The sequence below is a fragment of the Orbicella faveolata genome, unplaced genomic scaffold, assembly GCF_042242905.1.
Source record: "Orbicella faveolata isolate gen_17 unplaced genomic scaffold, um_ofav_v1 contig_47, whole genome shotgun sequence".
In the NCBI taxonomy this organism is placed as follows: Eukaryota; Metazoa; Cnidaria; class Anthozoa; order Scleractinia; family Merulinidae; genus Orbicella; species Orbicella faveolata.
Window position 1 is genome coordinate 15,531,109 of NW_028301577.1, and position 14,290 is coordinate 15,545,398.

The window sequence follows — 14,290 nt, forward strand, 5'->3', positions numbered from 1 at the left end:
AACACTCCTTTTCTTTAGTCTATGAGCAAGAAGTGAAAACAAAGATAACAAAACATTTGGCAGCAAGATGAAATTGTTTTTGGTCATGATATGTCTCATCCCTCATAATTCACAAGTTTCAGTTTTATAACTGATCTCTAAAAAATATTAATGAAAAAGCCAAAGATCTAACTTGTTCCTTTGTTTTCAGCATATGTGTCGGTAAACTGATGTGCTAATTAAGAAATTTACCAAAAAATCCACAGATTTTAATTAGGTTCAGCAGCTACAAATTTTAACAATTCACTTCACAAATTGAATTAAATATTGGCCATTTTCAGTGTGTTGGTGGATGAATAAAATTAGTAGTAAGCATCAAACTATGATTTCATGGTGATTTCTTGTGCTTACTTATACTGTAAAGTGTCACAAGCTAGCCTGTTAAAAGTTATTGAACTAAACATACATGAGTTCAACTCTTATCTAATTGGAGTTTTGATGTATTTATGGTTCAGTTTCCAAGAAACTTTCCAACTTCTTTCTCAGACCAATTCTATCCATCAACATCATACCAGATCATTTACATATAGAAATTTACATAGAGACATTAATTGTATCAGTATTTGAAGAACAAGACATGGAAGCCAGTTCCTCAGTAAAATATTGAGATGCTATGATATGGAACAACTTGCCACCTTAGCAGAGGGAAACTAGGTCTTTGCACATTTTAAGAAAAAATTGGAACTTCTGTTCGAGAAAAAAATGTGAATTAATAATTTAAAAGCTTGAATGAGTTTTGTGCTGTCTGATTAATGAATATTTGCGTAAACAGTTCTTTTTACATACATGTAAATGCTGTACATATCATGATTTCCATTTTAGATACCAATCAAACATTTGGAGTTTTTCACAGAGAGTGCATGAAGTACAATTCTTTCATACTGAGACTTCCTTTACTATGTCAGTATAATAATTATTTATTAAAGCTACTCATCAGTTTTGTATCAGCTGCAACCTATGACTTGTAAGTATTTTCTGTTTGTAGTAAAATAAACCTCGGTAGAGAGTGCTCACAACTACCCAACCCATAAAAATAGAACTGTAACCAGGATAAGACATATTGGAATAAGAACGCTCTCTGGTTAAAAATATATTAAAAACATAAGCTTTCGGCTATCAGTCTATAGCCTTTAATGAATGAAAAATGTGGCGTGCAAGCGAAAATATATACGAATGGGGTGCGAAAAATTGAGAATAAAAACAAGCATGAAAAAAGCAAGAAGATAAAAATGTAAATGAGGCCTGAGAACATGAGAACAAGTTCAACAACCTAAGTTTAGAAGCTGTTGATGACCACCCTACCACGATCAACAAACAAAACTGGGCAATCAATTTATCCCAAAAACCGCTTTCTGCGGCAGAACGTTCCCTCCTTGAGAGGGGCCCTAAGTTTGCTCCAACCCCACGAACTATCCCTGTCAAAGATATCGTCTCCGAAGCCACCATCGTCTGCCTTCCCGATGACTCGAAGGACGCCATATGAACTACCTCTGCCTCTCTGCTCCACAGAGCTCTACCTCCACCACATAGCAACATCACCAAAGCCGAATTGAAAGCCCTAAAGAACCTTAAAGATGACCATGAACGTGTGATAATGAAAGCTGACAAAGGCACCTGTTTTGTTGTTATGGACAAAACAGACTATGACACAAAAATGGAAGCCCTACTTGTTGACTGTGACACCTACCATCCAGTCGACAAGTCACCATTCTCTAAAATTGAAAAAGAATTGAACAACAGACTCCTCGATCTTAAAAGACAAAATAAGATTGATGAATTGACTTATCGCAAACTCCGTTCTACAGACGGTTCCCCTCCCGCCATCCGTGGTTCTATTAAACACCACAAACCGAGCTTCCCTCTTCGGCCAATTGTTTCTTCCATTGGCTCCGCCCTTTACAATACATTCAAGTTCCTTTCGGAAATCCTATCGCCAATACAGAATCACAATGGATATTCTGTTCTCAATTCCTCACAGTTCGCCAAAGAAGTGGCTAATATGGAAATCTCTGATGATGAAGTTATGGTCTCATTTGACATTGTGTCGCTTTTCACAGCTATTCCAGTCAACAAAGCCTGTGAATACATTCGGAGCAAATTAAACAATGACAACACATTACGATCCAGAACAATTCTCAGCACAGATGACATCATTTCTCTACTGGATTTCACTCTTTCAAACAATTATTTTGTCTATAATAACTGCATATACAAACAGATCCACGGCTGTGCAATGGGCAGTCCAGTTAGCCCCATTGTTGCTAACCTCTGTATGGAAGTGATCGAGGATTTAGCTATCAGTAGCTCACCAGTCCCACCAAGGGTTTGGAAACGATATGTTGACGACAGCTTTGTGATTATCAAGAAGGACACCGTTTCTTCCTTCCACGATACTCTTAACGCCTGTGATCCCAAAATTTCTTTCACAGTCGAACTTGAAAACAACGGCCAAATTGCCTTCTTAGACACCTTGGCTTCCAGAAGAAATGGAGTTGCCTTTATTAATATATTTCGGAAGCCAACCCATACTGGCCGTTATTTGGATTTCTCTTCCCATCATGCAAAAGATCACAAAATCAGCACGGCCTCAACCCTCCTGTTCCGGGCATCCAACCTCCCTAGCAGCTTTGAAGGAAAAACACGTGAAACCAATCATGTTAGGGCCACGTTAGAAGCTAATGGTTACCCACCAGCTGTTCTTTCTAACATCCTCAATAGGAAGCCACCCCCATCTTCAGTTCCTCCACCAGAAGAACTGGTTTCTATGTTCTTCAAATGGGCTGATCCATCTAATACGTACCAGGCTTTTGCATGTCTCCCTTACATCAGCGGCCTAACCGAGCCCCTCACAAGATTACTCCGCAAAAATGATATCCGAGTTGTCAACAAACCACTTAAAACCCTTCAACAAGAATTCCCATCACCAAAGTTCAGACAACCCCCAGATTTCCAATGTAATGTTGTTTACAAAATTCCATGTAAAGACTGCCCTTGGGATTACATAGGAGAAACCGGAAGATGCTTCCAAACCCGAAAAAAGGAACATCAACGAAACTTGAAGAACTATTCAACTGGCTCTAATGTTGCCAACCATGCCTGGCAAAACAATCACTCCATTGATTTCAACAATGCCTGTGTCATTGACAAAGGCAATTACCGCGTTCGAAAAACACTAGAATCTTGGCACACAGCAAAAACCGTCGACGCGGATAACAACTCAAAACCGTTGCCTAGGCAATACTCTATTTTATTGTAATCAGGCCTCATTTACATTTTTATCTTCTTGCTTTTTTCACGCTTGTTTTTATTCTCAATTTTTCGCACCCCATTCGTATATATTTTCGCTTGCGCACCAGATTTTTCATTCGTTAAAGGCTATAGACTGATAGCCGAAAGCTTATGTTTTTAATATATTTTTAACTAGAGAACGTTCTTATTCCAATATACCCAACCCATGTTTGTGAGCTCAAATTCCAAAAGAAAAAACCACAGCTTATCAACCAACAATGTGTTGTCTACTTCTTGTAATGTGGCCTGTAGCTGCCTGACATGGGCTGGCAGCACACAAGCAGAATTCATGGTCTGTCTATAAACATTTTCCAAATGAGCATGCAAGAGGTACCCTGAAAACCTACTCAGTGTTTCCAAGGTCTATAAGAAATGAATAAATATAAGTCTGAACCCTAACTCTAATCTTAACCCTAACCCTAACCCTAAGACTCAGTTAAGGCTAAGGTACATGTATTTGATGTGTAGTTTGGCTTAACTCACTCTGTCCTAGCCTTATGCAAATTTTGGTGGACTACATGTATATCTAACACTACAGAATTTTGATTACTTACCCTGACAATGGCATCACTGTGGCCCCTAAACATCAGTTTTTATCATTTGTTTAGTTTTTGCTTGACATTGGACATCAGAATAACCACCAAAAATAAAAATTAATAAAAACTTTCTATTGCTAATGTGACTATGAAAACTTACTTTGAATCATTCAATGTCCACTTGCAGTGAAGACATATTTTTTCTATCCCCTAACAAGAAAATAATATTACATATCATTTTTATTCAAGGTTACATACAGTGAAGATAGCAATAATAATTATTGCAAAGTTTGTTAATGTTTGAAAAGACTTTTTGTTTCCCAATCAAATAAAGCCTTACAACATTGCAAAATTCATTGAATGACTAACTTTGGCATGGTGTGCCTCCCCTTTCATCAGCAGAGGACATGAATACCCTTCTCCTGCTCAAATGACTTAGTGGTACTACTAGCTTTCTAAAGATTATCTTTAAAAAGGATTTAAAGTTCCTGCTTTGCTACACTTGCATTGGACAAGGAGGGTGAACACTACATATTAAGGAGTCAATGGGGTTACCTGTTTAGCATGTAATGATGTTTTTTTGCTATTGTAACCATAAAAACAACAAAATATGCACTGATTAATGTATAAAAGATGATCCACTTTGAGCATATGCAGTACTTAACGGCCAAAGGGTGTTGCATTTCCGTGAAAAATAACAACATATTTAGGATACAAATGTAAATTTTAGTTCACTTTGACCTCATCTGACACTTCTGGAAAACTTCGATACCATAATACTATGCTTCTCACAGCTTCAGGATTGGGACAGCTGCAACTGCAACAGAGGCCAGTTTATTCAGACATTGGGATGGTGGTCTAGCAACTGCTTCACACTCTACATCAGAACCTCGCCATCCATTCTTCAGAGAGTACCTACAGGTACAGTAGTCTACTAGTCACTGCTAGCACCTCAGTACAGAGCATCTGGAACCCACAGGAAGGACACTGCACTGCTCCAACTACTTAGCTTTATATTGCCTTAAACAGGCGGTATTTGGGAGTTGATTTGAGTACACCTGCCATGTAGCAGTGCATGTAGCAGGCTGGGTGGGAACCTTGACCCACCGTAGCTTCTAGTTACTAGCCAGGTGTAGCATGTGCCACACTTGTTAGCTCAACCATTACCTGTGGGGTGTGTTGCTACCACATTTATTACCATTACTTTGCACGGTGTGTTGCCACCACCCCTATTTCATTCCCAGGGAGCACCCAACAACCTTAGTCTCATCTATTGCCAAACAATCATGTAGTTTCTTCTGTTCCAAGTAGACTTAACAAGCAAAAAAAGTTGTTAAGTTAACATAATTGTAAAAAAAAAATTCAGAAACTGATTTCATTTCAATCGTGACTTATTTTGCGAATGGGGGTCATCTAATGCTCATTTAACAACCATAAAATCATACAACTACAAACTGGCTAATCTCCTTTTTTACTGCTTACCGCCTAAATACATTATTTCTAAAAGTTTACTGAATAATGGCTTATTTTTAGCTGTTTACTGACTAGGGCTATACCCCATTGACACCCTCATGTATGCAACAAGTACCCATGGCATAGATAATTAGTAAAATATTAACTGCTCAAAAGTAAGTTACCACCTGTCATCTTGTTTCTCGTGAGACAAGGGTCTCATCTCGAGAGGAGAGAGTCTTGTCTCACAACAGCCAGTTAGCTTGCGCGAAAACAATTGATTTCTCATGACACCGTGAAGTTTACCCTGCGAGAGCATCAAGTTTTTCTGGCTCTTGTTTTACACGCTACTTCAAGAGAAAAAAACTTATACACATGTACTTGCAAGCAAAACATTTAATAAATGGAAGTAATAAAAAATGAACAGCAAAAACACAGGCAAAAACTCGCATTCAGCAGTCGTTTTATTTTTTTCCTCGTAGCCCATTGACTTTGCATAAATATGAACGACAGCTTTTGATTGGAAACTTGCTTCACAAGACCCAACACTATCATTGCAAATGAAGAAACTGAATGGAAACAATTTTTATAATCTCTCAAATCAAGACCTTAGTTGAAGTGCTTGAGTAATCGATGAGTAAAGTGCAAATTGAGTGCAGATTATTTTTAGTCCACAGCCAAGTGAATTTGCATATGTGTGCATGTCTTTTAACTCTCTTGTTTTCATGAAAACATTTGATTGCAAACAATATTAAAAATTAACATACCATTGGAAAGAGAACTTTGGTAAATCTGCACAGTGAGTGAGGAAGTGAATTTTGATGACACAACAAATTGAAAATGTGTCATGATACTACACGTTGTGTGATAATAAATGCACATGAATTAGAAAGATGTGTTCAAAGAGTAAAATGGAATGTGAAATGGAACACAGTTAGGACATCAGTTTGAATACTGAAAGTTGTGTTGATTATAATTCACTTGTTGAAGGTGCTTACCAAGAAAGATAAAGTCTGTCGAGCCATTGATGCAAAGATTACAATCTTTTGGTCATATTAGTTGTGTTGATGCTGAATTCGCCTAGCCTTCAAGTTAAACAAAGACTGCTGATTGATCGATAGAAGGCTTTTGGAGAACCCTAAAAGAAAAGAAGCGTTTTAAAAATGAAATGGCTTTGTAGAAGTTTTAATAGCAAATGCTGCAAGATAAGCTGTGTCACAGAATGCACTTACCAGCAGTGTTAACAACACCCGTCAATCATCCATCAAAAACAACAATTTGGTCCACAGCTTTGAAAATTGTGAACCACTCAAAAACCAAAAATGGTCTATTTTGCTTTTAATCATGACAATGTGAACTCTTTTCAACAATACTTTCCTTCATGTATACAGATGATTCTAAATTAAAAGGACCTACTAAAGTGAAGTTAATGACTTCATTAATCACAACATTCGCTTGGCAAAAGAAGCTGCTACAATCAATCAGGAAAAGAAGAAATTTCAGCATACATGTACAGGTGTAAACACTGTGCAGGTGATAAACAATACATTTTTGCTTTAAAACAGAAAAATTTGCAGCATATTCACAGATACCACTCTCAAGCCACGTGTAGAGTTGAAAATAACAAGAGTAATGTTACATCTTTTATAAGCATGGCAAACAACAGAGTTCTGTGGCCAGTGCTCACAAGCAAAGCTTCACCAGAGTGCGCAAAGTTTTGCTGTTGCTGCATGTTTGCTTTCCACTAGGCTATTAAAATTTCGCGAGAAGTTCAAGTAGCCATACTTACAGCTTTTTAAAGCTCTCACAGGATATCTCGTCTGAGGTGGTAACTTACTTTTTGAGTGCTTGGTGCTGTATAAAGATCTCCAATGTGTAAGCAGTAACCATGGCATAGATAATTAGCAAAATATAAACAACTGCACATGTCACACCTCAAATCTGTATACTGTTGAGTTTGAAACATGTAAAGGTCACACTTTTCTTTAGATGCTTTTGATGACCAGTTTTTGACAGGAAAGAAGATGAAAGGTGGGTTCTTACTTTGAGCAGCATTGTACTTCATAAATTTTCTTTTCACACCTACATGCTAATTCATAAAAGATGCTATCGGGTGTTCAGTGTGACAATGTGTTCTCCTCAGTTACAAAGGCTGACAGAAACTAAGGAAATTAAGTATGCCAGTCACAGAGAGGTCAACCTAACCAAATCCAAAACAATAAGTTTACCAATTTTGCATAAAGGTGCACCTCTTGTTGACCCCAGAAAGGCAAACCAAAATAAGCTTAGCCATTGCAGTGCTAAGAATCACTTCATGGGTGAATTGCATCAACTACAGGCAAGTTCACTTGTAACTTCAACGGTCCTTCAAGGATGCTCAGCTATAACAGGTGCTACGTGTTAAAGTGCCACTATGATCAAATTCTCGATACTCAATTTTTTACATTATCATACACAATAGGTCTTTCCTAGATATCTTGGCAAATTTCAATCTATTATAAACACTAGAACTCATGTTTTTTGGACCTTTATTTCCACGAATTTACAGTCGCCATTAATTTTCCTCGTTCGAAGTCTTGGTTGAGAATTGGAGAAAATGACGTCATTTCCTCAAAAATACCACACAGGTTGAAATTATGATAACAATCAGTACAGCAATTCGCGTAAAGAATAACAAAAACTTTGGCTCATATATTTGTGCAATTTTTTACATTAATTGTCATTATAATTTCAACCAGTGCGGTATTTTTAAGAAAATGACATCATTTTCTCAAATTCTCAACCAAGACTTGGAACAAGGAAATTAATGGAGACCGTAAATTCTCAGAAATAAAGGTCCAAAAACCGCGAGTTATAATGCTCATAATGGGTTGAAATTTAGCAAGATATCTAGGAAAGACCTGTTGTGTACGAAAATGTAAAAAAATGGATATAGAGAATTTCATCATAGTGGCACTTTAAGGACATTATTGGTAGCCCTGAGAGTGATAATAGATACTTCATATACTTTCTTTCATATCATATCACTAGAGATTTGACAACTCTTTGGTAAACAGGAGATTTGATCTGGGCAACACACTTCTTGATTAACCAAAAGAGTTGGCACATGGATAATTAGAAGGTCACTTACAATTTTTAATCCATTGTTTAATCTTATCTTGATGCCACTTGCAGCAAATAAACCAAGTGTATCAAGTGTCAGATCCAAGTGTAAGAAAAATTGTGCAAATATCTCAACAAGCCAGGCAAAAAACCTAGGAAAGGATGAAATACACATATCAGGTTGTGGCATTTTGATAGTCATACACGTTAACACTAACTCAAAAATTATCAGAAATACCCCCAGTCTAATTTTGCAACTCACTGTTATTGCCGCTAAAATGGAACACCAGCCAAAGGCCATTACAGAGCAGTTGTGATTTATGGTATGAATCATGTCTTTTCTCTACATGCACACGAAAACCCATCCGAACCCCAAATTTTTTGAGCCTACATTTTCTTTCTTTGCATATTTCTTTTGAACTAGCCTTTTCAAGCCCCATCCTAGTATCATCTACATGTAGTGTGGCACAGATCATGTGGGCAATGTTAACATCTATATCCAATGAGCGCTGATATTTGACAACTTGCTCAGTGTCGCATCAGTGAGATTTTTTGGGGTGTCATTCAGAATTCTAAGTGATGCAGGCAGGCTCTTTTTTCCTTTTCTCCTTAAATTATACTTTCTTTCCCCACAATGAGTCTGCTTACAGGCTAGGGAACAGGTTTGAACCTGGGATGGGCTGAATGACTGTTTCCTTAGTGTGTATCAAAAAGTGCAAAAAGGCAAAATTTCTCCCAAGACTTTTGTTCACAATCGTTGGTGACCATTTAATGGCCATTTGGAAAGTCTAAATGATGACCAAGATCGCTTGATAGAGGAGACAAGTCAACAGACCTTTAGGCTTGGGTGGTTTGTTTTCTAATAACAGGCTATGTGATATTCTCTATAGATATTGTTCTTTTATCCATCTAAAAAATATTCATTCATATCCACGCGACTACTTGAAAATTTGAAAGCCAGAATTCTCAAGAGTATCAGCAGCAGGTCTGAAATGAAGGAACAAGCCGCCCAAACTAAAAAGGTCTATAAAGGCCCGGATAAATACTATGAATCTGTCAAGCGCTTTCACAGAACTTTAAAAACTGCAAATGACTGTAATAACTGTTCTGATTTGAAAACGGCATTCTGCAGTAAAACCTAACAAAGTCGGAACCTGTCAAATGTAACGCAATTTTCAGTAAACTTTACAAAGCTGTGAAGGCAACAGAATCACCAGACACTACCTACCTTCCAAAGAAGATGGTTACCAACAGCGCCAGAATAACTATTCCCACTATATAGACAAGTATCATGGTAAAGCGTGACTGAAACACTTCATTTCCTTTGCCAAAATCAATCAATCTCTCTCTCTTGCAGAACCTGAACCTCCGAAGTTGCTTCTGTGGGGTAAATACTTCATGTGAGGAAGGGAGACTACATGTTGGCTTGACATGAAGTACGTAGTGAGAATACTTGAATGCTAAATCCGACCGCTCAGAAGGACAACCGAGGAGTATTAGGAGCGAGTTCCGAGTCGAGCAGTTTTCGGAAATTGTCGGCTATTCCAATATGGCGAACTATAGCAATCACATAATATGCGAATTGCCAGTGGTAAAACTATGTTGATCAACAAGACAAGTACGTTTTTATCTACCTGACATAATAAGAATAATGAGTAGAGAGTAAAGCAGTGAATTTGACAAATGCTGTGTATTTCTTTAGGTCTCTTCCCGTCTAGTTCGTGAACCACAAATTTGGATAACACTTAAGACGTCTTTGACTTAAGCACAAGAGTTTTAAAATATGTCATTCCTTGAGGACGAATTTTTTTTGTTGAGCTCTTGATTCGGTGGATCCCATATTCATAATGATATGGGAGACTATATAGGTACATTTTGCAGGGCGCAGGTTGCAGGTTGCAGGTTGAAATTTAATTATAACTGGAAAACCGCTGGCACTCAAAAAGAAACGTGTAGGTGGTAGACTTACCGTGACCGTTACATGACGCTGTTTACAATCGCTCAGAAGGGTGGTTTCCACCTGAGTGCTAAACCCGCCGAAGCGATGGGAGGAGAGTATATTCCTATGATTTTAAGCCTGCAATGAATTGTTTTTGAAGAAACATCTGAAATATCATCTGAAATATCTGCTGAATTTGGTTTCTTCCCTGTGAGTACCAAGATGAAAGCACACAGCTTGTGCTAGCTATATTCCATCGGTTAAAATCTTATATTATTTCAATTCTTTATTTATTTGCTTCATTTGTGGTGGCAATCTTCTGTTGCTACGGGAAGTGTAGCTTACAGTTCTTGTTGACGCTACGCCTAGAGATTTCGAACTCACGCTCTGTTGAAGAGACTCGAGGAGCCCTTTGAGTATTGAAAGATCGAGCGAGGTTCGACTATAAAAAAAAAAATAAAAATACATGTGAAGAACAGCCGAGCGATAAGAAAAATACAGGACAGAATATAAAGACTTAAAAAATGTTTCCTGACTGTAGCGCTGACGGTATCCGGACAACTCGCCCCCTGGACAATTCGCCCCAGACAACTCGCCCCCGATCTTCAGACAACTCGCCCCCGATCCTCAGACAACTGGCCCTCAATATGAAAACACCTACAGGAGTACCCGACGGAGCCGCTCGACAGAAAACCCGCTCGACAGGCTGTAGTTACGCTGGCTGGGAAATATTAGCATTAGATCATTTACTGGCTGGGATTTTCGTTCAGCGTCTCGCTTGCTAAAAACTGATTTAAAGCACTGTCCCTAACCGGAAAAAACGTGACTTGTTTGTTTTTCCTGGCTGTGACTTCTTCGAAAAAGCAATCAATTAAACTGCTTCCGTCCTGGGACATAAAACACGCGTGAGTGAGCTCTTAAGTCTAAAGCCTTCCGCCGTGAGAAGATAAACCGCAAGCGGTCGTACTTACTCCCAGCGCCACGCGCTACAAAAATAATGCAAATCAACGCGCGCGCGATGCCATGCCCGAAAATGATGGCTCCATTGTCAGATTATTGCGGTTTATCTTTTTCATCGACCAGTAAAAATTGCATAACATCAGCAGCTGTCATTTTCAATGACGTAATAACACTAGTATCTCGAACGGCCAAATCCGTTAAAAACGTTCTTTTCAATGGAACAGGATCTCCGCTCGTTTGTCGTTCCAAAGGCCTGAAGAAGCCGTCACTTCTGAAAACCGCTGCTCGCGCTATCGTGCTGCAAGCAGTCGGCAGTTATAAAGAAACGGTGGAAAGCAACTAGCAGGTTAGTAAATTCATTCCTATAATTCTCTTGCTTGCACACGGGGCAGTGATGGTACATTGTACTGGAATCAGTGACACTCTTCGCTGTATGTTTTGCATTAATTCTTTCATTTATAGACAACTAAATTTAAAAAGCTATCGGCGGCATGAGAACCTAGACTCTAAGGTGTTCATTTACATTCCTCGTTTGCAGTCATTCTGAGTTATTTCGAGGGCTCCGCTGGTAAAGGAAAGAAACGAGATCTACTGTGAAAGGGACTTGGGGCAGACAAACAAAGCAGCTGGATAAAGGGTAGGCATAATGTTGTGTTTATATGCGCTAGTCGTCTCCATCGGTGGTCAGCTTTTCTCTCTTGATGCTAAAGTATTCAAGTAAAGTGATCTCATTGTACCATACACTCATCGTTTCGCTCATAGCATTTTTGGGTTGCTATAAATCTGCAAATTTGCTTAATCGAAAATTTCCCGAAAGTTCCCGGAAGACGAGGGACAATGGTTTCCCCTCTTTTTCAGTCTTATTGGGTACATTAAATGCCTTAATCGTGGTTCAGTACTAGCATAACGAGTTAATGTTTGTCCTATGGAAAACAAGGGTCTATCGCGCGTTGTTCACCAGAAATGGCCGTCGGGTGAATTCATTCCACACTGTTCGCTGTCTCTTTGAGAGAAATGCTTTTGGTGAACTCATTCCGCACTGTTCGCTGTCTCTTTGAGAGAAATGCTTTCATTTTGAGACCCTAAACTTATTAATGTATCGGTGATCATGATTCAAGATTGCCGGGAGTTAATTTACATTTGCAGTCATTCTGAGTCATTTCAAAGGCTGGAGAGAAAAAAAGAAAAGAGACCTCTGCCAGATCTAAGTTCCGCTGAGAAAAGGACTTACCAAAGAGACAAAGCAGCTGCCTTGTGGATAAAGGGTAGGCATATTTGTTTATATGCGCTAGCTCGGACTGCAATGTTGGACATACAACTATCCTCTCTGAGTTAAGATAAAGGGATCATTGTGCCATACAATCAACGCCTCGCTCATAGTACTTTTGTATTGCTTTAAATCAGTGCAACTTTGCGTGATGGAATTTTCCGAAAGTTGCCGGACGACAAGGGTCAATTGTTTGCCCTCTTTTTCAGTCTTATTGGGTACAAGGGACTATCGCGCGTTGCTCACCGGAAATGGTAGTTAAATCATGAAATGTATTTTATTTGGCATAATAAGTAAAATGTTAAAATTGTCTATGTTATTAAAATCTTTGTCATTTAACAAAACTCAAGATTTTACCTTCTTAAACTTTCCTTCAGTTTGTAGTTGAGAAGGAAACAACTTTCGTCTTTCTGTGCGGCTTTCTTTGAGCAAAAATATATCATTTGTCGCCTTTGATAGTGTTTCACAAGGCTAACTGGTCGGACCTGTAGGTTCTGCGTGTAACCATGTAATAATTGAATTTCCGTACCAGGAACCGAAGGATCTTTCGAAGCCTAAAGAAGACAGAAATCAGCGAAGGATTACAGAACTCGCTATCGTTGGTCATTTTGAAAACACTGCTTTAGAATTGTGAAAAGCTAACTACTAAGCAAGTGTCCGGAAAATATTGCCAAAGTACAATTTGACAGGCGTAACGCGCGATGTGTTTGACTGCGCCAAGCAAGTGAATTTCCGGTAATAAACGCGATCCAAAGCAGCTTTCATTTGAACTCATCGTTGACCTACCAGTTGAGGCAACGGTTTCATTCTGCAAGCTAGTGCCCTGAATTAACTAGAGTCGTGAAATGAATGATCTATCGATGAACTGTATATCAAAATGTACACTTCTGCCAGTTTAAAATTTTTTGACCAAAGAGCGCACGTCTGGACGAACAACTAACGATCGCTTTTGCTGCGAATCCTTGCGGCTTCTGTCGTGAGTCTTTTGCGGTGATCGCCTGACGAACGACTAACGATTGCTTTTGCTGTGCATCCTTGCGGCTTCTGTCGTGAGTCTTTTGCAGTGATCGCCTCACGAACAACCAACGATTGCTTTTGCTGCGAATCTTTGCGGCTTCAGTCGTGAGTCTTTTGCACTGATTGCCTGACGAACAAGTAACGATTGCTTTTGCTGCGAATCCTTGCGGCTTCTGTCGTGAGTCTTTTGCGGTGATCGCCTGACGAAGAACCGACGATTGCTTTTGCTGCGAATCGTTGCGACTTCTGTCGTGAGTCTTTTGCGGTGATCGCCTGACGAACGACCCACGATTGCTTTTGCTGCGAATCCTTGCGGCTTCTGTCGTGAGTCTTTTGCGGTGATCGCCTGACGAACGACTAACGATTGCTTTTGCTGCGAATCCTTGCGGCTTCTGTCGTGAGTCTTTTGCGGTGATCGCCTGACGAACGACCGACGATTGCTTTTGCTGCGAATCTTTGCGGCTTCTGTCGTGAGTCTTTTGCTGTGATCGCCCGACGAACGACCCACGATTGCTTTTGCTGCGAATCCTTGCGGCTTCTGTCGTGAGTCTTTTGCGGTGATCGCCTGACGAAGAACCGACGATTGCTTTTGCTGCAAATCCTTGCGGCTTCTGTCGTGAGTCTTTTGCGGTGATCGCCTGACGAACGACGAACGATTGCTTTTGCTGCGAATCGTTGCGGCTTCTGTCG

The 14,290-nt window shown here is 39.3% G+C and overlaps 1 protein-coding gene and 1 pseudogene across 9 annotated transcripts in view; one reads left to right on the top strand and one right to left on the bottom strand.

Annotated features, from left to right (window-relative positions):
• The window catches only part of LOC110064413 (bridge-like lipid transfer protein family member 2), a 257,542-nt gene extending 247,686 nt beyond the window's left edge, over positions 1-9,856 (bottom strand). For 5 of the 9 annotated variants that reach the window (XM_089279154.1, XM_089279150.1, XM_089279152.1 and 2 more), the window contains exons 1-3: positions 9,646-9,854; positions 8,446-8,569; positions 4,024-4,073 (exon numbers count right to left, since the gene is read on the bottom strand). In XM_089279154.1, coding sequence (XP_089135280.1) covers positions 4,024-4,073; positions 8,446-8,569; positions 9,646-9,710 — 239 coding nt within the window. In that variant the 5' untranslated portion in view covers positions 9,711-9,854. Of the gene's footprint in view, positions 1-4,023; positions 4,074-8,445; positions 8,570-9,645 lie in introns of all 9 variants that reach the window. The other 4 variants (XR_016204074.1, XM_089279156.1, XM_089279157.1 and 1 more) reach the window with 2 other exon arrangements.
• LOC149097322 (uncharacterized) lies at positions 1,904-3,098 on the top strand (annotated as a pseudogene).
• Positions 9,857-14,290: the final 4,434 nt, after the last annotated feature.